The 25,446-nt window shown below is 55.5% G+C and overlaps 1 protein-coding gene across 2 annotated transcripts in view; it reads left to right on the top strand.

The window, feature by feature from the left end:
* LOC147663825 (uncharacterized) overlaps positions 1–25,446 on the top strand; it is a 227,180-nt gene that overhangs the window by 137,956 nt on the left and 63,778 nt on the right. For both annotated transcript variants that reach the window (XM_086950187.1, XM_086950186.1), the window contains exon 7: positions 3,938–4,045. In XM_086950187.1, coding sequence (XP_086806313.1) covers positions 3,938–4,045 — 108 coding nt within the window. The remainder of the gene's footprint in view (positions 1–3,937; positions 4,046–25,446) is intronic.

Here is a 25,446-nt window from a genome sequence, read left to right as displayed (position 1 = left end):
CCCTGTATACACCCCCACTCCATGTATGCACCCCTCTCCCCCTGTATACACCCCCACTCAATGTATACACCCCTCTCCCCCTGTATACACCCCACTCCATGTATGCACCCCCCCTCTCCCCCTGTATACACCCCTCTCACCCTGTATACACCCCATCTCCATGTATACACCTCTCTCCCCCTGTATACACCCCCACTCCATGTATGCACCCCTCTCCCCCTGTATACACCCCCACTCCATGTATACACCCCTCTCCCCCTGTATACATCCCCACTCCATGTATACACCCCCTCTCCCCCTGTATACACCCCCACTCCATGTATACACCCCTCTCCCCCTGTATACACCCCACTCCATGTATGCACCCTCCCTCTCCCCCTGTATACACCCCTCTCACCCTGTATACACCCCATCTCCATGTATACACCTCTCTCCCCCTGTATACACCCCCACTCCATGTATGCACCCCTCTCCCCCTGTATACACCCCCACTCCATGTATACACCCCTCTCCCCCTGTATACACCCCCACTCCATGTATGCACCCCCCTCTCCCCCTGTATACATCTCCAAACCACTCTGTGTATGCATCCTGTAAACACCTCATCCCGCTGTATACCTCTGCCCATGTGTACACCTCCTCAACCACATGCACACCTCAGACCATGTATACCACTCCTGCTAATAAGATGCATTCAGGTAGTTCGGAACTCTGCCACTAGGCTCTTGTTTCATCTCCCTATAAACTCCTCAGCAAGCTTCACTAGCTCACAGCGGACAAGCCTCACTGGCTCACAGCGGACAAGCTTCACTGGCTCACAGCGGACAAGCTTCACTGGCTCAGAGCGGACAAGCGTTGCTGGCGGTATTCACCTGTTACAACGCATTTTTTACAACGCACTACCACTACAACGCAGGCATTACAACGCATACCATTACAACGCATAGCGCTGGGGGGTGCTCTAGGATAAGAGGTAAGTTTAATTTACTATCCAACACCTTCCCTAGGGTCCACGGGGACTGGAGTTAGAATAGTAAATTATACTTACCACTATCCAGCACCCCAAAGCGCTATGCGTTGTAGTGGTATGCGTTGTGAATACTGCGTTGTAATGGTATGCGGAGTAAAAGTATGCGTTGTAACGTCATACATCCGTCGCTGGCTCACAGTGGACAAGCTTCACTGGCTCACAGCGGACAAGTTTCAATGGCTCACAGCGGACAAACTTCAATGGCTCACAGCGGACAAGCGTCGCTGGCTCACAGTGGACAAGCTGCACTGGCTCACTGCGGACAAGCGTCACTGGCTCACAGCGGACAAGCTTCACTGGCTCACAGCGGACAAGCTTCACTGGCTCACAGAGGACAAGCGCCACTGCTCACAGCGGACAAGCCTCACTGGCTCACAGCGGACAAGCCTCACTGGCTCACAGCGGACAAGCTTCACTGGCTAACAGCGAACAAGCGTCACTGGCTCACAGCGGACAAGCCTCACTGGCTCACAGCAGACAAGCTTCACTGCTCACAGCGGACAAGCCTCACTGGCTCACAGCGGACAAGCCTCACTGGCTCACACCAAACAAGCTTCACTGGCTCACTGCTGACAAGCTTCACTGGCTCACAGCGGACAAGCTTCACTGGCTCACAGCGGACAAGCTTCACTTCTCACAGCGGACAAGCCTCACTGGCTCACATAGGACAAGCTTCACTGGCTCACAGCGGACAAGCTTCACTGGCTCACAGCGGACAAGCCTCACTGGCTCACAGCTGACAAGCTTCACTGCTCACAGCGGACAAGCCTCACTGGCTCAGAGCGGACAAGCCTCACTGGCTCACACCAAACAAACTTCACTGGCTCACAGCTGACAAGCTTCACTGGCTCACAGCAGACAAGCTTCACTGGCTCACAGCGGATAAGCTTTACTGGCTCACAGCAGACAAGCTTCACTGGCTCACAGCGGACAAGCTTTAGTGGCTCACAGCGTACAAGCTTCACTGGCTCACAGTGGACAAGCTTTATTGGCTCACAGCGGACAGGCATCGCTGGCTCACAGTGGACAAGCTTCACTGGCTCACAGCAGACAAGTTTCAATGGCTCATAGCGGACAAGCGTCGCTGGCTCACAGCGGACAAGCTTCACTGGCTCACAGTGGACAAGCGTCACTGGCTCACAGCAGACAAGCTTCACTGGCTCACAGCGGACAATCGTCACTGGCTCACAGCAGACAAGCTTCACTGGCTCACAGCAGACAAGCCTCACTGGCTCACACCAAACAAGCTTCACTGGCTCACAGCGGACAAGCTTCACTGGCTCACAGCGGATAAGCTTCACTGGCTCACAGCAGACAAGCTTCACTGGCTCACAGCGGACAAGCTTCACTGCTCACAGCGGACAAGCCTCACTGGCTCACACAGGACAAGCTTCACTGGCTCACAGCGGATAAGCTTCACTGGCTCACAGCAGACAAGCTTCACTGGCTCACAGCGGACAAGCTTCAGTGGCTCACATTGGACAAGCTTCACTGGCTCACAGCAGACAACCTTCACTGGCTCACAGCAGACAAGCTTCACTGGCTCACAGTGGATAAGCTTCACTGGCTCACAGCAGACAAGCTTCACTGGCTCACAGCTGACAAGCTTCACTGTTCACAGCGGACAAGCCTCACTGGGTCAGAGCGGACAAGCCTCACTGGCTCACACCAAACAAGCTTCACTGGCTCACAGCTGACAAGCTTCACTGGCTCACAGCAGACAAGCTTCACTGGCTCACAGCGGATAAGCTTCACTGGCTCACAGCGGACAAGCCTCACTGGCTCACAGCAGACAAGCCTCACTGGCTCAGAGCGGACAAGCTTCACTGGCTCACAGCGGATAAGCTTCACTGGCTCACAGCGGACAAGCCTCACTGGCTCACAGCAGACAAGCCTCACTGGCTCAGAGCAGACAAGCCTCACTGGCTCACAGCGGATAAGCTTCACTGGCTCACAGCGGACAAGCCTCACTGGCTCACAGCAGACAAGCCTCACTGGCTCACAGCAGACAAGCCTCACTGGCTCAGAGCGGACAAGCTTCACTGGCTCACAGCTGACAAGCTTCACTGGCTCACAGCGGACAAGCTTAACTGGCTCACAGCGGACAAGCTTCATTGGCTCACAGCGGACAAGCCTCACTGGCTCACAGCAGACAAGCTTCACTGGCTCACAGCGGACAAGCTTCAGTGGCTCACATTGGACAAGCTTCACTGGCTCACAGCAGACAACCTTCACTGGCTCACAGCAGACAACCTTCACTGGCTCACAGCAGACAAGCTTCACTGGCTCACATTGGACAAGCTTCACTGGCTCACAGCAGACAAGCTTCACTGGCTCACAGCGGACAAGCTTCACTGCTCACAGCGGACAAGCCTCACTGGCTCACACAGGACAAGCTTCACTGGCTCACAGCGGACAAGCGTCACTGGCTCACAGCGGACAAGCTTCACTGGCTCACAGCTTACAAGGGAATCACTTTCAAAGCACTTTGCTTCATCCTCGGCACCTTCATAAACAGGAGGTTCCCTACCACCCCCATACCCTGTGCTTGAGCCCTTTCAGAGTACCTAGGGTCAGATGCACCCAGATGGGTGATCAGTCTTTCTCCTTCTTAGGCCCTGGGCTATGGAACACCCGTCCTGAGTCTCTGAGATGCTTTGCTACCTTATCTATCTTCCCTAAGGAACTGAAAACCTGGTTATTTTAGCGTTTATCTCTACCTCAGCCCATGTACACACCTATTCTCCTCTCCCTACACCTGAGCCCATGTATACACCTCTTCACGCCTCGGTATACCTCACTCCCCTGTATACACCTCCTCAGCCCTCTGTACTCACCCCTCATGTCTTTCATTAATGCCCGGCGCAGGGCTTTGTCATATTACTGACGCCTCTCTTTACCTCACAGGGGGGATACGCAGGGAACGCCGCTGGGTTCCACATTTCATCGCTGCTGAAGCTGGCCGACACAAAGGCGAACAAGCCGGGCATGAGTCTCCTGCACTTCGTCGCCATGGTAAGTTAGCCCTATGGCTGAGGCGCTCAGTGGCGGCTGGCGTCTACAGGGTGGATGGGATGGGGGGAGGAATATAAAAAAACCCCTTACCTTACACGTCCTCCTCGCTCCGAACTTCTGCTGTCGGCTGAAGGGCGGGCACCAGCAAACTCCATTGACCAATCCCTGCGCTGGTCACATGCGGTGAACAAGCATGAGAGCAGCGTCCTGATTGGAGGGGTCGGCCTCTCTTGGTGCTCCCCAGCACTCTGGAGGCCTGCACGTGCTCTCTAAGACAGCTGGGTTGAGAAGTTTAAAGTGCACATGTCTGGCTGGCCATCGCAAGACGGACAGCCATAGGGAAAAGCACACCTGAAACAGTGCAGCGGCAGCCCTCTGCACACCCTCCTCCCTGCTGCCACTCAGCAGGCCCCGCCCCTTCCTGTCACTCTGTTCAGGACGGGGTGATGAGCAATAACATGGTCATGAAGTTCCATTTTCTTTTTCATCCCTGGGCTTTGGGAGGGCATTTAACACCTTCGCTGCGGCGGCTATTCCGCCGCATCGCTAAGGGGGCGGGGGGCCGCGCGGCGCGCACATGCTGGTGACGGAACTGCTCCATCACCAGCCACGGTTGAGCTGTGCTCATGACGGAGCGGTTCCGTCATGGCCTTGCCCGCTCAATGGAACGCCCAGCACAGGCGTGGAATCCGCACCGCGCAGGCGCATTGGTCGGGCCATGACTGAACCGCTCCGTCATCAGCACAGCGCCACCGCAGCTGATGACGGAGCGGTTCCGTCATCAGCACGGAAAGGGTTAAGTGGGGTGACGCTCCTCCGCTCTCTTTAAGGAGCTGCCCGTGGAGGCGCTACTCCTGCTAAACGCAGTCTAGGCACTATAAGAGGAAAGAAGGGTTGGGAATTCCACCCTCAAGGACACCGTGCCTCAAGTCGGCAACCCTGAGGGACGCCGTCCTGCAGGGACACCAGTCCTCAGGGTCACTGCTCCTCGCGGATATGGACCGTCCGAATCAACGACCCTTAGCTTCTCAGGGACACCGGACATCAGGGACACGTCAGCAGAGTCGCGGACCTCATCTGCAGACCCTCAATCCCCAGATGAGGCCATTTTACTAGGCCTGAGCGATATTTTAATTGCAACAGAGAAATGTGTTACTTGATTCGAAATTGCCGAACATTACACAATTACGCCTGTTTGCATAATTAGGAGTAATTTGGCAAAAAAAAATCCTACTACAGGAGCAGCGAATTTAGCGAGAGCTGCTGCTCGGCTTCTTTTGCACTTAGCGCTATTTTCTCAGCGAAAAATCCGTCCTGAAGTCCATTGTGGATGCAAGGCTTCCTTTTAGGTTAAGAAAATAGCGCCTAATGCTGGGTTACCATAATCACGCGTACATTTGCTACAGTAAATGATGTGAGTTACACCCACCCCTAGCTTTTAGGGCCTTGCTGACACTGTCTTTACCAATGCTTATTGAAAGAACGTCAGGGAGCCTTACGATGCAGCTAAATGAGGCTAGCAAGGAAGTTCGTTTGCTTAATGTGCCTGCTGCAGAGATCTGTGTCCATTCTGTTGGTTCCTGGCGTCACCGGCCGACTTGGCGGTTCATCCTTCGAAGGTTGATAACAATGGAACCTGGTGAACTTGAGTACCATTGTCGCCTGCATTTAAAGTGTCCTTTCACGGGCATGTAATTAAAAGGACGGGAGGAGGGCTTCTTTCGGGAACAGGCTTGGCTGGGATGGCCCCGCCCACAGGTCCAGGCTCCGCCCCAGCCCCGCCTCGTGACTCAGGCATGACAGGAAACGCTGCAGGGCTTCCACTTTCCTGACATCTGCAGGTAAATCTTAATTACAAATCACTCCTCGTGTACCAGGGGCCTCCCTGGTGGAAGTGAATTAATTACACCTCAGTGCGGCACAGGAGCGGTGCACGTGAGGACGGGGCCCCTGGGGGTGCATGACGTGACGTCAGCGTTGAAATGTGGAGCAAGTCCAACACGTATCAGATGAACCGTGAACTCCACAAAGGTGAACTGTGTAAGAGGCAGTGCCCAAAGGGCTGGCAGGCAGTGCCCAAGGAGCTGGTCTGACTGGCCCCGGTCTGTGCAGGGCCGGCTTTAACGTGGTGCGACCGGTGCAGCCGCACCGGGCGCTGACCTGGAGGGTGGGCTCTGAACTCTGGGGGCTGGGGGGAGAGGAGTGGAGAGCCTGGCATGCACGCTGCACGAAGGGGTTCACCCCTCCCCAATGCATCTGCTGCACGGAAAGCATGGAGGGCACTGGGCAACAGACAGGCCTGAGGAGGCAATGCACAGAGAGGCTGGGGAGACGGAAGGCCACCGGCCCCCACCGGACCACACTGCTAAATATACCCATGGCCGGGTCTCCCAGCCCTCTCCTCACGTTCCTGGCTCGTCTCTCTAGTGTGAGAAGTTGGACTGGCATATACTGTCCACTATTCGAGTGGGCACCTTGCGCCAGTCCAAACGACTCTTATTGATGGCAGGTTCAACCCGTTCCGTGCTTATGACGGAACTACCCCGTCACGAGCAATGGGCGGCGTGTGCTCATGATGGAGCACACGCCATTGGCTGCGGCGGAATTACCACCGCAGCCAAGGGGTTAAAGACAACACATATAGAAAGCTATCCTAGTGGTAGCTATGGAGACCAGCCTTCAGGCCAAGTCTTGATGGAGTGTAAAGCAGCTTGTTTTACCAGATTATAATCTCTTGAATGACCAAACGAAAGGAGAACCACACCGGTATATATATAAAATATATGTATTTATTACTAAACACTCTCTACTAACCTCTTTATGAGATTAGAGAACAAAGCGCACAATAATAAATCACTAGAACAACAGTAAATAGTACAATACACAGCGGGCTCCAGGGGGAGGCCAAACCATATACTAAGAAAGTGGTATAACAACCAGGACTTGACTAGACACAGTGCCTAGAGCACGTAGAATCGCTGGGACCCCAAGGACCCACCCAAGGGAGTGACACGGGGGACCCACAGGGGAAGCGTGCAGTGTGACAACACAACGCGAGCTCGGTACAATCCTATGGAAGCTTGACTCTGCTGCCACAGGGACCAGGAGATGTCGATGATGACCAAAGTCCACAGGCCAGCTGTCCCACAAAGGATGTCGAGTGCTGGGGGGGTCGGTGTCCAGATTGGAGACCAACAAGCCTTGGCAACGGCAACCCACAAAGTGAGTAAAAAGATGCTTCGGGAGGACCAGCAAGGTTCTGGGGACTCCCCAATCTATGGAGAGTCAGGGCACATCTGGAGAAACCAGGAAAGTCCACAGAAAGTCAAAGTTACCTTCACAGGGACCCACAGGTCGACAGACCTGGGATCGCGAAGGGACCTTGAGAGGAATCACAAAACGCCAGCTCACGGAACACTAGCGGAGTGTAGGCCAGTAACCTTCGGTGGAAACACTGCTCGGGGCTTGCACTACAAGTAGCCCAAAGCAGAGCCTCAGGCATCACCAAAAAGCAAATGCTGCTACAAATGTGCACGGTATCCAGGGGTTCGGGTTGCACAGTCCCCACAATGGCTGCAGGTCTCAGGTTTGCTGAGAGCACGGATCAGCCTCGGGAAGCTCTGGAACCCACCTCCTGTGTTGCAAATTCCTTGGAGACCTTCAGGAGCTGCGTAGTTGCAAACCGGTCAGATTCGTAGAGGTGCCTGCCTTGAAGGGAAGTAACTCCTTTACTCCAAGGGAAATTCTTCAGTCGTCCAGAAGAGCGTAGATCATCAAAGGATACTTGGTTATTGTAGCAGAGTTTAGTCCAGGTGAAATCTAAAGGGCTGTAGCCAGGGGTTCCTACTTTATGCCCAAGGAAGGGGTTGGTACTAGGAGGAAGGGGTCCCAGTGTGGACAAGAAACAATTTACACACTTAAATGAATTAATCAGAAAACAATCATTAGATCCACAGAGTTTTATTCACTGAGGGATCAGATGTAATGAATACACATAGCAAACAGTTAGCTGCACTCAAGGTCATACAGTGCCCCGGGAGGGAGGAAGGAAGTGATAAAAGTGAGGATAAGGGAGTAGTAGGATTATGTGACAGTAAAATCAAGCATTTGAAAATACGTTTGGCTGTAATTTATATAACAGCAACGGCCACAATAAAAATGGCGACCATTATTTAGAAAGGCATACTTCACAAGGTACAATTCATCTACACAATATTGGCGTGAGGTTGCCACAAAATAGAACAACAGTCGACGTTTCGACCCTCTTAACAATGCAGGAATTGATAATATCCTTTCTGCGGGGTCTTCATCAGGACCAGGGGATTGGGGCAGGTAACCTGGGATATGTTGGACATAAGTTTGAATTTGGTCCCAGTTGTCATAGAAGAAACACCGGGTTAGAAGTCCTCCATGTGGTCAAGTTCGTTAGGTTTGATTTAATCAGAGAGATCCGTGCGAGTGTAGGCGACACCCGCACGGAGCTCTCTGATTAAATCAAACCTACCGAACCTAACGAACTTTGAATTCATTCCCCACGATGCCTTAAATCTGTCCAGCACCGCGGGAGTACTCTATGAAGCGATCGGTGCAGCCCGACTATTGACGTTGCCTTAATTAATCATTGACCACATGGAGGACTTCTAACCCGGTGGTTCTTCTATGACAACTGGGACCAAATTCAAACTTATGTCCAACATATCCCAGGTTACCTGCCCCAATCCCCTGGTCCTGATGAAGACCCCGCAGCAAGGATATTATCAATACCTGCATTGTTAAGAGGGTCGAAACGTCGACTGTTGTTCTATTTTGTGGCAACCTCACGCCAATATTGTGTAGATGAATTGTACCTTGTGAAGTATGCCTTTCTAAATAATGGTCGCCATTTTTATTATGGCCGTTGCTGTTATATAAATTACAGCCAAACGTATTTTCAAATGCTTGATTTTACTGTCACATAATCCTACTACTCCCTTATCCTCACTTTTATCACTTCCTTCCTCCCTCCCGGGGCACTGTATGACCTTGAGTACAGCTAACTGTTTGCTATGTGTATTCATTACATCTGATCCCTCAGTGAATAAAACTCTGTGGATCTAATGATTGTTTTCTGATTAATTCATTTAAGTGTGTAAATTTTTTCTTGTCCACACTGGGACCCCTTCCTCCTAGTACTTACTGAACCCAGGTCCCAGTGACTATATTTGGGTAACCCACACATATATAAACAAGGAAGGGGTTGGACAAACTCTGGGGACCCACCTATAGGAGGGTCAGGACAGAGGGGTGGCTACACCCATGTCCTTTGTCCAGTTTTGCGCCAGAGGAGGGGCAAACAGCTCCTGCAACCTGTTTGAGCTGGACTATGGACAGGGACACCAAATGTGCCCCCAGTGCAGACATCAAAGCACTCTCAGAGTGCACCCACCCAGCCCCAATACACTAAAGCCTGTCTGGGAGGTGGTCACACCTCCCTATGAAAGGAAACCTATTGTCCAGCCTCCCCTGCCAGAGTTTCATCCAGCAGCAGGAGGGCAGACGCATATCTGTGGCTGGCAGCATCCATCTTGTGATGCCAGGGTAGAGAAAGCTGGTACCGGGTGTATCAGTGCTGTCATCTTTCTCCCTCTTGGAGGGTGGAATCATACCTCCCCCGCTGGGACTGGCGGGGAGGTATGATTCCAAGGTGTTTGACACTAAAAACAACATGTTTCCATGCAGCCATTCCAAAGTTAGCATTTACAGTGAGGTTATAATGCACTTAAGAGTATATGGTTGGCTGCATCACAGAACAACCTTGCGAATAAATTCCGAAGGCTGCAGAGGGGCTCTGCTCGTGCATGGGCTTCCTCTCACATAAAACCCAGCTCCCTGCCTTCAGAATTGATAAGGCCTGCCATAGGGGTGACTGATAGGTTTATATGTGTTGTGATATAAGGTAGATATAGGTAACCTATATCTAAGTAAGGGGTGCATGCACCACCTTATACAGGCTGCTGTAGCAGGCCTGTTGTGTCAGTTTGAATGGTCTCCCATGGGTGGCATAATACATGCTGCAGCCACTGGAGGCCTCTGGGGTACCTATGTCCTGGGCACATAGTATACCATATACTGGGGACTTATAAGGGTACCCCAGAATCCAAACTGGAGTCTACCTAAAGTACATGCAATCAATTTAGAGGAGAAATAAGCTAGACTGGGGTCCTGGATAGCAGGATCTCAGCCAGTCTAAGTCAAAAACAGTGAAACATCAGCAAAAAGTGGGGGTAACCATAGGAAGCAGATCCTACTCTCATACATCTAGCGCCTCCGTGTCCCTTCTAGATGTTACACTTCTTTATTTTAAAGTTTGTGTTCATTCGTCACTGCTGGATGCAGGACCGCTGGCTGCACCCTCACATTAACTTTGCAGGGAAGTAGTTTTGCCTGTAAGCCTCCTCTGCTACCCCCCCCCCCCCACTTGGAGCAGTGACTCGAGTTTCCCCCTCCCCCATTGACCCAGAACAATATCTAGAGGTGTTTTTCAGCAGTGACCCCTCATCTCCCCACAGATCACTTGTAAATCTGCCTCACCCCGACTGAGATCTCTCCACTGCCCCCGTGAAAGAAAGGGGTTCTTTAAAGCACTCTCTGCTCACAAGGCGCTATATGAGTGAGCGTCAAACTGCGTCACTGACCTCTCTGTACCTAGAGCTCCCTCCGATGATGCCTAATCTCCCCACAGATCACTTGTAAATCTGCCTCAACTCGACTGAGATCTCTCCACTGCCCCCGTGAAAGAAAGCAGTTCTGTAAAGCACTCTCTGCTCACAAGGAGCTATATGAGTGAACGTCAAACTGCGGAACTGACCTCTTTGTACCTAGAGGTCCCTTCCAATGACCGCTCATCTCCCCACAGATCACTTGTAAATCTGCCTCACCCCGACTGAGATCACTCCACTGCCCCGTGAAAGAAAGGGGTTCTTTAAAGCACTCTCTGCTAACAAGGCGCTATATGAGTGAACTCCAAACTGCGTCACTGACCTCTCTGTACCAAGAGGTCCCGCCGATGATGGCTCATCTCCCCACAGATCACTTGTAAATCTGCTTCACCCCGACTGAGATCTCTCCACTGCCCCTGTGAAAGAAAGGGGTTCTTTAAAGCACTCTCTGCTCACAAGGCGCTATATGAGTGAACGTCAAACTGCGGAACTGACCCCTTTGTACCTAGAGGTCCCTTCCAATCACCGCTCATCTCCCCACAGATCACTTGTAAATCTGCCTCACCCCGACTGAGATCTCTCCACTGCCCCCGTGAAAGAAAGGGGTTCTTTAAAGCACTCTCTACTCACAAGGCACTATATGAGTGAACGCCAAACTGCGTCACTGACCTCTCTGTACCAAAAGATCCCTCCGATGACGGCTCATCTCCCCACAGATCACTTGTAAATCTGCTTCACCCCGACTGAGATCTCTCCACTGCCCCTGTGAAAGAAAGGGGTTCTTTAAAGCACTCTCTGCTCACAAGGCGCTATATGAGTGAACGTCAAACTGCGGAACTGACCCCTTTGTACCTAGAGGTCCCTTCCAATCACCGCTCATCTCCCCACAGATCACTTGTAAATCTGCCTCACCCCGACTGAGATCTCTCCACTGCCCCCGTGAAATAAAGGGGTTGTGTAAAGCACTCTCTGCTCACAAGGCGCTATATGAGTGAACGTCAAACTGCGTCACTGACCTCTCTGTACCTAGAGGTCCCTCCGATGACGGCTCATCTCCCCACAGATCACTTGTAAATCTGCCTCACCCCGACTGAGATCTCTCCACTGCCCCCGTGAAAGAAAGGGGTTCTTTAAAGCACTCTCTGCTCACAAGGCGCTATATGAGTGAGCGTCAAACTGCGTCACTGACCTCTCTGCACCTAGAGGTCCCTCCGATGATGCCTAATCTCCCCACAGATCACTTGTAAATCTGCCTCACCCCGACTGAGATCTCTCCACTTCCCTGTGAAAGAAAGGGGTTCTGTAAAGCACTCTCTGCTCACAAGGCGCTATATGAGTGAACGTCAAACTGCGTCACTGACCTCTCTGTACCAAGAGGTCCCTTCCAATGACCGCTCATCTCCCCACAGATCACTTGTAAATCTGCCTCACGTCGACTGAGATCTCTTCACTGCCCCCGTGAAAGAAAGGGGTTCTTTAAAGCACTCTCTGCTAACAAGGCGCTATATGAGTGAACTTCAAACTGCATCACTGACCTCTCTGTACCAAGAGGTCCCTCCGATGACGGCCCATCTCCCCACAGATCACTTGTAAATCTGCCTCACCCCGACTGAGATCTCTTCACTGCCCCCGTGAAAGAAAGGGGTTCTGTAAAGCACTCTTTGCTCACAAGGCGCTATATGAGTGAATGTCAAACTGCATTACTGACCTCTCTGTACCAAGAGGTCCCTACGATGGCGGCTTATCTCCCCGCAGATCACTTGTAATCTGCCTCACCACGACTGAGATCTCTCCACTGCCCCTGTGAAAGAAAGGGGTGCTTTAAAGCACTCTCTGCTCACAAGGCGCTATATGAGTGAACGTCAAACTGCGTCACTGACCTCTCTGTGCCAAGAGGTCCCTCCGATGACGGCTCATCTCCCCACAGATCACTTGTAAATCTGCCTCACCCCGTCTGAGATCTCTACACTGCCCTGTGAAAGAAAGGGGTTCTGTAAAGCACTCTCTGCTCACAAGGCGCTATATGAGTGAACGTCAAACTGCGTCACTGACCTCTCTGTACCAAAAGATCCCTCCGATGACGGCTCATCTCCCCACAGATCACTTGTGAATCTGCCTCACCCCGACTGAGATCTCTCCACTGCCCCCGTGAAAGAAAGGGGTTCTGTAAAGCACTCCCTGCTCACAAGGCGCTATATGAGTGAACGTCAAACTGCGGAACTGACCCCTTTGTACCTAGAGGTCCCTTCCAATCACCGCTCATCTCCCCACAGATCACTTGTAAATCTGCCTCACCCCGACTGAGATCTCTCCACTGCCCCCGTGAAAGAAAGGGGTTCTTTAAAGCACTCTCTACTCACAAGGCACTATATGAGTGAACGCCAAACTGCGTCACTGACCTCTCTGTACCAAAAGATCCCTCCGATGACGGCTCATCTCCCCACAGATCACTTGTAAATCTGCCTCACCCCGACTGAGATCTCTCCACTTCCCCGTGAAAGAAAGGGGTTCTGTAAAGCACTCTCTGCTCACAAGGCGCTATATGAGTGAACGTCAAACTGCGTCACTGACCTCTCTGTACCAAGAGGTCCCTTCCAATGACCGCTCATCTCCCCACAGATCACTTGTAAATCTGCCTCACCCCGACTGAGATCTCTCCACTACCCCCGTGAAAGAAAGGGGTTGTGTAAAGCACTCTCTGCTCAGAAGGCGCTATATGAGTGAACGTCAAACTGAGTCACTGACCTCTCTGTACCTAGAGCTCCCTCCGATGACGGCTCATCTCCCCACAGATCACTTGTAAATCTGCCTCAACTCGACTGAGATCACTCCAAAGTCAAAGTCTAATAATTTATATAGCGCGCTACATACCCAGAGGGTCTCAAGGCCCTATACAGCCCCCGTGAAAGAAAGGGGTTCTGTAAAGCACTCTCTGCTCACAAGGCGCTATATGAGTGAACGGACCTCCTGTCCTGGGCTTTGATATCAGCGTGGGGCTACGACTGGACTCTCCTGGACAGCGGGGCTGTGGAGTTCATGTCCGGGGCTTTGACATCAGTGTGGGGCTACGACTGGACTCTCCTTGACAGCGGGTTCTGGACTTCATGTCCGGGGCTTTGACATCAGCGTGGGGCTATGACTGGACTCTCCTTGACCGCGGGGCTCTGGACTTCATGTCCGGGGCTTTGACATCAGCGTGGGGCTACGACTGGACTCTCCTTGACAGCGGGGCTGTGGAGTTCATGTCCGGGGCTTTGACATCAGTGTGGGGCTACGACTGGACTCTCCTTGACAGCGGGTTCTGGACTTCATGTCCGGGGCTTTGACATCAGCGTGGGGCTACGACTGGACTCTCCTGACAGCGGGCTCTGGACTTCATTTCCCGGGCTTTGATATCAGTGTGGGGCTACGGCTGGACTCTCCTGACAGCGGGCTCTGGACTTCATTTCCCGGGCTTTGATATCAGTGTGGGGCTACGGCTGGACTCTCCTTGACAGCGGGCTCTGGACTTCGTGTCCCGGGGCTTTGACATCAGCGTGGGGCTACGGCTGGACTCTCCTTGACAACGGGGCTCTGAACTTCATGTCCGGGGCTTTAACATCAGCGTGAGGTCACGACTGGACTCTCCTTGACACGGGGCTCTGGACGTCCTGTCCGGGGCTTTGACATCAGTGTGGGGCTACGACTGGACTCTCCTTGACAGTGGGGCTCTGGACTTTATGTCCCGGGCTTTGATATCAGCGTGGCGCTACAACTGGACTCTCCTGACAGCGGGCTCTGGACTTCATGTCCCGGGCTTTGATATCAGCGTGGGGCTACGGCTGGAGTCTCCTGACAGCGGGCTCTGGACTTCATGTCCCGGGCTTTGACATCAGCGTGGGGCTACGACTGGACTCTCCTTGACAGCGGGGCTCTGGACTTCATGTCCCGGGCTTTGATATCAGCGTGGGGCTACGACTGGACTCTCCTGACAGCGGGCTCTGGACTTCATGTCCGGGGCTTTGACATCAGCATGGGCTACGACTGGACTCTCCTTGACTGCGGGGCTCTGGACTTTATGTCCGGGGCTTTGACATCAGTGTGGGGCTACGACTGGACTCTCCTCGACAGCGGGGCTCTGGACTTCATGTCCGGGCTTTGACATCAGTGTGAGGCCATGACTGGACTCTCCTTGACACGGGGCTCTGGACGTCCTGTCCGGGGCTTTGACATCAACGTGGGGCTATGACTCGACTCTCCTTGACAGCGGGGCTCTGGACTTCATGTCCGGGGCTTTGACATCAGCGTGGGGCTATGACTGGACTCTCATTGACCGCGGGGCTCTGGACTTCATGTCCGGGGCTTTGACATCAGCGTGGGGCTACGACTGGACTCTCCTTGACAGCAGGGCTCTGGAGTTCATGTCCCGGGCTTTGACAGCAGTGTGGGGCTACGACTGGACTCTCCTTGACAGCGGGGCTCTGGACTTCATGTCCGTGCTTTGACATCAGCGTGGGGTACGACTGGACTCTCCTTGACAGCAGGCCTCTGGACTTCATGTCCGGGGCTTTGACATCAGCGTGGGGTACGAGTGGACTCTCCTTGACAGCGGGGCTCTGGACTTCATGTCCGTGCTTTGACATCAGCGTGGGGTACGACTGGACTCTCCTGGTCAGCGGGGCTCTGGACTTCATGTCCGGGGCTTTGACATCAGCGTGGGGCTACGACTGGACTCTCCTTGACAGCGGGGCTCTGGACTTCATGTCCGGGGCTTTGACATCAGCGTGGGGCTACGACTGGACTCTCCTTGACAGCGGGGCTCTGGACTTCATGTCCGGGGCTTTAACATCAGCGTGGGGTACGACTGGACTCTCCTTGACAGCGGGGCTCTGGACTTCATGTCCGGGGCTTTGACATCAGCGTGGGGCTTTGACTGGACTGTCCTTGACAGCGGGGCTCTGAACTTCATGTCCGGGGCTTTGACATCAGCGTGGGGCTACGACTGGACTCTCCTTGACAGCGGGGCTATGGACTTCATGTCTGGGGCTTTGACATCAGTGTGGGGCTACGGCTGGACTCTCCTTGACCGCGGGGCTCTGGACTTCATGTCCGGGGCTTTGAATCAGTGTGGGGCTACGGCTGGACTCTTCTTGACCGCGGGGCTCTGGATTTCATGTCCGGGGCTTTGACATCAGCGTGGGGCTACGACTGGACTCTCCTTGACAGCGGGGCTGTGGAGTTCATGTCCGGGGCTTTGACATCAGCGTGGGGCTACGACTGGACTCTCCTTGACAGCGGGGCTGTGGAGTTCATGTCCGGGGCTTTGACATCAGCGTGGGGCTACGACTGGACTCTCCTTGACAGCGGGGCTGTGTAGTTCATGTCCGGGGCTTTGACATCAGCGTGGGGCTACGACTGGACTCTCCTTGACAGCGGGGCTCTGGACTTCATGTCTGGGGCTTTGACATCAGTGTGGGGCTACGACTGGACTCTCCTGACAGCGGGCTCTGGACTTCATTTCCCGGGCTTTGATATCAGTGTGGGGCTACGGCTGGACTCTCCTTGACAGCGGGTTCTGGACTTCGTGTCCCGGGGCTTTGACATCAGTGTGGGGCTACGGCTGGACTCTCCTTGACAGCGGGGCTCTGAACTTCATGTCCGGGGCTTTAACATCAGCGTGAGGCCACGACTGGACTCTCCTTGACACGGGGCTCTGGACCTCCTGTCAGGGGCTTTGACATCAGTGTGGGGCTACGACTGGACTCTCCTTGACAGTGGGGCTCTGGACTTTATGTCCCGGGCTTTGATATCAGCGTGGCGCTACAACTGGACTCTCCTGACAGCGGGCTCTGGACTTCATGTCCCGGGCTTTGATATCAGCGTGGGGCTACGGCTGGAGTCTCCTGACAGCGGGCTCTGGACTTCAGGTCCCGGGCTTTGACATCAGCGTGGGGCTACGACTGGACTCTCCTTGACAGCGGGGCTCTGGACTTCATGTCCCGGGCTTTGATATCAGCGCGGGGCTACGACTGGACTCTCCTGACGGCGGGCTCTGGACTTCATGTCCCGGGCTTTGATATCAGTGTGGGGCTACGGCTGGAGTCTACTTGACAGCAGGGCTCTGGACTTCATGTCCGGGGCTTTGACATCAGCGTGGGGCTACGACTGGACTCTCCTTGACTGCGGGGCTCTGGACTTTATGTCCGGGGCTTTGACCTCAGTGTGGGGCTACGACTGGACTCTCCTCGACAGCGGGGCTCTGGACTTCATGTCCGGGCTTTGACATCAGTGTGAGGCCATGACTGGACTCTCCTTGACACGGGGCTCTGGACGTCCTGTCCGGGGCTTTGACATCAGCGTGGGGCTACGACTCGACTCTCCTTGACAGCGGGCTCTGGACTTCATGTCCGGGGCTTTAACATCAGCGCGGGGCTACGACTGGACTCTCCTTCACACCGGGGCTCTGGACTTCATGTCCGGGGCTTTGACATCAGCGTGGGGCTATGACTGGACTCTTATTGACCGCGGGGCTCTGGACTTCATGTCCGGGGCTTTGACATCAGCGTGGGGCTACGACTGGACTCTCCTTGACAGCGGGGCTCTGGACTTCATGTCCGGGGCTTTGACATCAGCGTGGGGCTACGACTGGACTCTCCTTGACAGCGGGGCTCTGGACTTCATGTCCGGGGCTTTGACATCATTGTGGGGCTACGACTGGACTCTCCTTGACAGTGGGGCTCTGGACTTCATGTCCGGGGCTTTGACATCAGCGTAGGGTACGACTGGACTCTCCTTGACAGCGGGGCTCTGGACTTCATGTCCCGGGCTTTGACAGCAGTGTGGGGCTACGACTGGACTCTCCTTGACAGCGGGGCTCTGGAGTTCATGTCCCGGGCTTTGACAGCAGTGTGGGGCTACGACTGGACTCTCCTTGACAGCGGGGCTCTGGACTTCATGTCCGGGCTTTGACATCAGCGTGGGGCTACGACTGGACTCTCCTTGACAGCGGAGCTCTTGACCTCATGTCCGGGGCTTTGACATCAGCGTGGGGCTATGACTGGACTCTCCTTGACAGCGGGGCTCTGAACTTCATGTCCGGGGCTTTGACATCAGCGTGGGGCTACGACTGGACTCTCCTTGACAGCGGGGCTCTTGACCTCATGTCCGGGGCTTTGACATCAGCGTGGGGCTACGACTGGACTCTCCTGACAGCGGGCTCTGGACTTCATGTCCGGGCTTTGACATCAGTGTGGGGCTACGGCTGGACTCTCCTTGACAGCGGGGCTCTGGACTTCATGTCCGGGCTTTGACAGCAGTGTGGGGCTACGACTGGACTCTCCTTGACAGCGGGGCTCTTGACTTCATGTACGGGGCTTTGACATCAGTGTGGGGCTACGACTGGACTCTCCTCGACAGCGGGGCTCAGGACTTCATGTCCGGGCTTTGCCGTCAGCGTGGGGTACGACTGGACTCCCCTCGACAGCGGGGCTCTGGACTTCATGTCCGGGGCTTTGACATCAGCGTGGGGCTACGACTGGACCCTCCTTGAGAGCGGGGCTCTGGACTTCATGTCCGGGGCTTTGACATCAGAGTGGGGCTACGACTGGACTCTCCTTGACAGCGGGGCTCTGGACTTCATGTCCGTGGCTTTGACATCAGTGTGGGGCTACGGCTGGACTCTCATTGACAGCGGGGCTCTGGACTTCATGTCCGGGGCTTTAACATCAGCGTGGGGCTACGACTAGACTCTCCTTGACCGCGGGGCTCTGGACTTCATGTTCGGGCTTTGACATCAGCGTGGGGCTACGACTGGACTGGACTCTCCTCGACAGCGGGGCTCTGGACTTCATGTCCGGGCTTTGACATCAGTGTGAGGCCATGACTGGACTCTCCTTGACACGGGGCTCTGGACATCCTGTCCGGGGCTTTGACATCAGCGTGGGGCTACGGCTCGACTCTCCTTGACAGCGGGGCTCTGGACTTCATGTCCGGGGCTTTAACATCAGCGCGGGGCTACGACTGGACTCTCCTTCACACCAGGGCTGTGGAGTTCATGTCCGGGGCTTTGACATCAGCGTGGGGCTACGGCTGGAGTCTCCTGACAGCGGGCTCTGGACTTCATGTCCCGGGCTTTGACATCAGCGTGGGGCTACGACTGGACTCTCCTTGACAGCGGGGCTCTGGACTTCATGTCCGGGCTTTGACATCAGCGTGGGGCTACGACTGGACTCTCCGTGACAGGGGGGCTCTGGACTTCATGTCCGGGGCTTTGACATCAGCGTGGGGCTATGACTGGACTCTCATTGACCGCGGGGCTCTGGACTTCATGTCCGGGGCTTCGACATCAGCGTGGGGCTACGACTGGACTCTCCTTGACAGCGGGGCTCTGGACTTCATGTCCGGGGCCTTGACATCAGCGTGGGGCTACGACTGGACTCTCCTTGACAGCGGGCTCTGGACTTCATGTCCGGGGCTTTAACATCAGCGCGGGGCTACGACTGGACTCTCCTTCACACCGGGGCTCTGGACTTCATGTCCGGGGCTTTGACATCAGCGTGGGGCTATGACTGGACTCTTATTGACCGCGGGGCTCTGGACTTCATGTCCGGGGCTTTGACATCAGCGTGGGGCTACGACTGGACTCTCCTTGACAGCGGGGCTCTGGACTTCATGTCCGGGGCTTTGACATCAGCGTGGGGCTACGACTGGACTCTCCTTGACAGCGGGGCTCTGGACTTCATGTCCGGGGCTTTGACATCATTGTGGGGCTACGACTGGACTCTCCTTGACAGTGGGGCTCTGGACTTCATGTCCGGGGCTTTGACATCAGCGTAGGGTACGACTGGACTCTCCTTGACAGCGGGGCTCTGGACTTCATGTCCCGGGCTTTGACAGCAGTGTGGGGCTACGACTGGACTCTCCTTGACAGCGGGGCTCTGGAGTTCATGTCCCGGGCTTTGACAGCAGTGTGGGGCTACGACTGGACTCTCCTTGACAGCGGGGCTCTGGACTTCATGTCCGGGCTTTGACATCAGCGTGGGGCTACGACTGGACTCTCCTTGACAGCGGAGCTCTTGACCTCATGTCCGGGGCTTTGACATCAGCGTGGGGCTATGACTGGACTCTCCTTGACAGCGGGGCTCTGAACTTCATGTCCGGGGCTTTGACATCAGCGTGGGGCTACGACTGGACTCTCCTTGACAGCGGGGCTCTTGACCTCATGTCCGGGGCTTTGACATCAGCGTGGGGCTACGACTGGACTCTCCTGACAGCGGGCTCTGGACTTCATGTCCGGGCTTTGACATCAGTGTGGGGCTACGGCTGGACTCTCCTTGACAGCGGGGCTCTGGACTTCATGTCCGGGCTTTGACAGCAGTGTGGGGCTACGACTGGACTCTCCTTGACAGCGGGGCTCTTGACTTCATGTACGGGGCTTTGACATCAGTGTGGGGCTACGACTGGACTCTCCTCGACAGCGGGGCTCAGGACTTCATGTCCGGGCTTTGCCGTCAGCGTGGGGTACGACTGGACTCCCCTCGACAGCGGGGCTCTGGACTTCATGTCCGGGGCTTTGACATCAGCGTGGGGCTACGACTGGACCCTCCTTGAGAGCGGGGCTCTGGACTTCATGTCCGGGGCTTTGACATCAGAGTGGGGCTACGACTGGACTCTCCTTGACAGCGGGGCTCTGGACTTCATGTCCGTGGCTTTGACATCAGTGTGGGGCTACGGCTGGACTCTCATTGACAGCGGGGCTCTGGACTTCATGTCCGGGGCTTTAACATCAGCGTGGGGCTACGACTAGACTCTCCTTGACCGCGGGGCTCTGGACTTCATGTTCGGGCTTTGACATCAGCGTGGGGCTACGACTGGACTGGACTCTCCTCGACAGCGGGGCTCTGGACTTAATGTCCGGGCTTTGACATCAGTGTGAGGCCATGACTGGACTCTCCTTGACACGGGGCTCTGGACATCCTGTCCGGGGCTTTGACATCAGCGTGGGGCTACGGCTCGACTCTCCTTGACAGCGGGGCTCTGGACTTCATGTCCAGGGCTTTAACATCAGCGCGGGGCTACGACTGGACTCTCCTTCACACCAGGGCTGTGGAGTTCATGTCCGGGGCTTTGACATCAGCGTGGGGCTACGGCTGGAGTCTCCTGACAGCGGGCTCTGGACTTCATGTCCCGGGCTTTGACATCAGCGTGGGGCTACGACTGGACTCTCCTTGACAGCGGGGCTCTGGACTTCATGTCCGGGCTTTGACATCAGCGTGGGGCTACGACTGGACTCTCCGTGACAGGGGGGCTCTGGACTTCATGTCCGGGGCTTTGACATCAGCGTGGGGCTATGACTGGACTCTCATTGACCGCGGGGCTCTGGACTTCATGTCCGGGGCTTCGACATCAGCGTGGGGCTACGACTGGACTCTCCTTGACAGCGGGGCTCTGGACTTCATGTCCGGGGCCTTGACATCAGCGTGGGGCTACGACTGGACTCTCCTTGACAGCGGGGCTCTGGACTTCATGTCCGGGGCTTTGACAGCAGTGTGGGGCTGCGACTGGACTCTCCTTGACAGCGGGGCTCTGGAGTTCATGTCCCGGGCTTTGACAGCAGTGTGGGGCTACAACTGGACTCTCCTTGACAGCGGGGCTCTGGACTTCATGTCCGGGCTTTGACATCAGCGTGGGGTACGACTGGACTCTCCTTGACAGCGGGCCTCTGGACTTCATGTCCGGGGCTTTGACATCAGCGTGGGGCTACGACTGGACTCTCCTTGACAGCGGAGCTCTTGACCTCATGTCCGGGGCTTTGACATCAGCGTGGGGCTACGACTGGACTCTCCTGACAGCGGGCTTTGGACTTCATGCCCGGGCTTTGACATCAGTGTGGGGCTACAGCTGGACTCTCCTTGACAGCGGGGCTCTGGACTTCATGTCCTCGTCTTTGACATCAGCGTGGGGTACGACTGGACTCTCCTTGACAGCGGGGCTCTGGACTTCATGTCCGGGCTTTGACAGCAGTGTGGGGCTACGACTGGACTCTCCTTGACAGCGGGGCTCTGGACTTCATGTACGGGGCTTTGACATCAGTGTGGGGCTACGACTGGACTCTCCTCGACAGCGGGGCTCAGGACTTCATGTCCGGGCTTTGCCGTCAGCGTTGGGTACGACTGGCCTCCCCTTGACAGCGGGGCTCTGGACTTCATGTCCGGGGCTTTGACATCAGTGTGGGGCTACGACTGGACTCTCCTTGACAGCGGGGCTCTGGACTTCATGTCCGTGGCTTTGACATCAGTGTGGGGCTACGGCTGGACTCTCATTGACAGCGGGGCTCTGGACTTCATGTCCGGGGCTTTAACATCAGCGTGGGGCTACGACTAGACTCTCCTTGACCGCGGGGCTCTGGACTTCATGTTCGGGCTTTGACATCAGCGTGGGGCTAGGACTGGAATCTCCTTGACAGCGGGGCTCTGGACTTCATGTCCCGGGCTTTGACATCAGTGTGGGGCTACGGCTGGACTCTCATTGACAGCGGGGCTCTGGAGTTCATGTCTCTGGCTTTGACATCAGTGTGGGGCTACGACTGGACTCTCCTTGACAGCGGGGCTCTGGACTTCATGTCCGGGGCTTTAATATCAGCGTGGGGCTACGACTGGACTCTCCTGACAGCGGGCTCTGGACTTCATGTCCTGGGCTTTGACATCAGCGTGGGGCTACGACTGGACTCTCCTTGAGAGCGGGGCTCTGGACTTCATGTCTCTGGCTTTGACATCAGTGTGGGGCTATGACTGGACTCTCCTTGACAGCGGGCTCTGGACTTCATGCCCGGGGCTTTGACATCAGCGTGGGGCTACGGCTGGACTCTCATTGACAGCGGGGCTCTGGAGTTCATGTCTCTGGCTTTGACATCAGTGTGGGGCTACGACTGGACTCTCCTTGACAGCGGGGCTCTGGACTTCATGTCTCTGGCTTTGACATCAGTGTGGGGCTACGGCTGGACTCTCATTGACAGCGGGGCTCTGGACTTCATGTCCGTGGCTTTGACATCAGTGTGGGGCTACGGCTGGACTCTCCTTGACCGCGGGGCTCTGGACTTCATGTCCGGGCTTTTACATCAGCGTGGGGCTACGGCTGGACTCTCATTGACAGCGGGGCTCTGGAGTTCATGTCTCTGGCTTTGACATCAGTGTGGGGCTACGACTGGACTCTCCTTGACAGTGGGGCTCTGGACTTCATGTCCGAGCTTTGACATCAGTGTGGGGCTACGACTGGACTCTCCTTGACAGCGGGGCTCTGGACTTCATGTCTCTGGCTTTGACATCAGTGTGGGGCTACGACTGGACTCTCCTTGACAGCGGGGCTCTGGACTTCATGTCCGGGGCTTTGACATCAGCGTGGGGCTACGACTGGACTCTCCTTGAGAGCGGGGCTCTGAACTTCATGTCCGTGGCTTTGACATCAGCGTGGGGCTACGACTGGACTCTCCTTGACAGCGGGGCTCTGGACTTCATGTCCGGGGCTTTGACATCAGCGTAGGGTACGACTGGACTCTCCTTGACAGCGGGGCTCTGGACTTCATGTCCCGGGCTTTGACAGCAGTGTGGGGCTACGACTGGACTCTCCTTGACAGCGGGGCTCTGGAGTTCATGTCCCGGGCTTTGACAGCAGTGTGGGGCTACGACTGGACTCTCCTTGACAACGGGGCTCTGAACTTCATGTCCGGGCTTTTACATCAGTGTGGGGCTACGGCTGGACTCTTCTTGACCGCGGGGCTCTGGATTTCATGTCCGGGGCTTTGACATCAGCGTGGGGCTACGACTGGACTCTCCTTGACAGCGGGGCTCTGGACTTCATGTCCGGGCTTTTACATCAGTGTGGGGCTACGGCTGGACTCTTCTTGACCGCGGGGCTCTGGATTTCATGTCCGGGGCTTTGACATCAGCGTGGGGCTACGACTGGACTCTCCTTGACAGCGGGGCTCTGGAGTTCATGTCCCGGGCTTTGACATCAGCGTGGGGCTACGACTGGACTCTCCTTGACAGCGGGGCTCTGGACTTCATATCCGGGGCTTTGACATCAGCATGGGGCTACGACTGGACTCTCCTTGACAGCGGGGCTCTGAACTTCATGTCCGGGGCTTTGACATCAGCGTGGGGCTACGACTGGACTCTCCTTGACAGCGGGGCTCTTGACCTCATGTCCGGGGCTTTGACATCAGCGTGGGGCTACGACTGGACTCTCCTGACAGCGGGCTTTGGACTTCGTGCCCGGGCTTTGACATCAGCGTGGGGCTACGACTGGACTCTCCTTGACCGCGGGGCTCTGGACTTCATGTCCTCGTCTTTGACATCAGCGCGGGGTACGACTGGACTCTCCTTGACAGCGGGGCTCTGGACTTCATGTCCGGGCTTTGACAGCAGTGTGGGGCTACGACTGGACTCTCCTTGACAGCGGGGCTCTGGACTTCATGTACGGGGCTTTGACATCAGTGTGGGGCTACGACTGGACTCTCCTCGACAGCGGGGCTCAGGACTTCATGTCCGGGCTTTGCCGTCAGCGTGGGGTACGACTGGACTCCCCTTGACAGCGGGGCTCTGGACTTCATGTCCGGGGCTTTGACATCAGTGTGGGGCTACGACTGGACTCTCCTTGACAGCGGGGCTCTGGACTTCATGTCCGTGGCTTTGACATCAGTGTGGGGCTACGGCTGGACTCTCATTGACAGCGGGGCTCTGGACTTCATGTCCGGGGCTTTAACATCAGCGTGGGGCTACGACTAGACTCTCCTTGACCGCGGGGCTCTGGACTTCATGTTCAGGCTTTGACATCAGCGTGGGGCTACGACTGGAATCTCCTTGACAGCGGGGCTCTGGACTTCATGTCCCGGGCTTTGACATCAGTGTGGGGCTACGGCTGGACTCTCCTTGACCGCGGGGCTCTGGGCTTCATATCCGGGGCTTTGACATCAGTCTGGGGCTACGACTGGACTCTCCTTGACAGCGGGGCTCTGGAGTTCATGTCTCTGGCTTTGACATCAGTGTGGGGCTACGACTGGACTCTCCTTGACAGCGGGGCTCTGGACTTTATGTCCGGGGCTTTAATATCAGCGTGGGGCTACGTCTGGACTCTCCTGACAGCGGGCTCTGGACTTCATGTCCTCGTCTTTGACATCAGCGTGGGGTACGACTGGACTCTCCTTGAGAGCGGGGCTCTGGACTTCATGTCCGTGGCTTTGACATCAGTGTGGGGCTACGGCTGGACTCTCCTTGAGAGCGGGGCTCTGGACTTCATGTCCGTGGCTTTGACATCAGCGTGGGGCTACGGCTGGACTCTCCTTGACAGCGGGGCTCTGGACTTCATGTCCGTGGCTTCGACATCAGCGTGAGGCTATGACTGGACTCTCCTTGAGAGCGGGGCTCTGGACTTCATGTCCGTGGCTTTGACATTAGTGTGGGGCTATGACTGGACTCTCCTTGACAGCGGGGCTCTGGACTTCATGTCTCTGGCTTTGACATCAGCGTGGGGCTACGACTCGACTCTCCTTGACAGCCGGTCTCTGGACTTCATGTCCGTGGCTTTGACATCAGTGTGGGGCTACGGCTGGACTCTCATTGACAGCGGGGCTCTGGACTTCATGTCCGGGCTTTTACATCAGTGTGGGGCTACGACTGGACTCTCCTTGACAGTGGGTCTCTGGACTTCATGTCCGAGCTTTGACATCAG

The sequence above is a fragment of the Lissotriton vulgaris genome, unplaced genomic scaffold (assembly GCF_964263255.1).
Source record: "Lissotriton vulgaris unplaced genomic scaffold, aLisVul1.2 SCAFFOLD_220, whole genome shotgun sequence".
NCBI classification, from domain to species: Eukaryota; Metazoa; Chordata; class Amphibia; order Caudata; family Salamandridae; genus Lissotriton; species Lissotriton vulgaris.
This window is presented reverse-complemented; position numbering and strand designations above follow the sequence as displayed.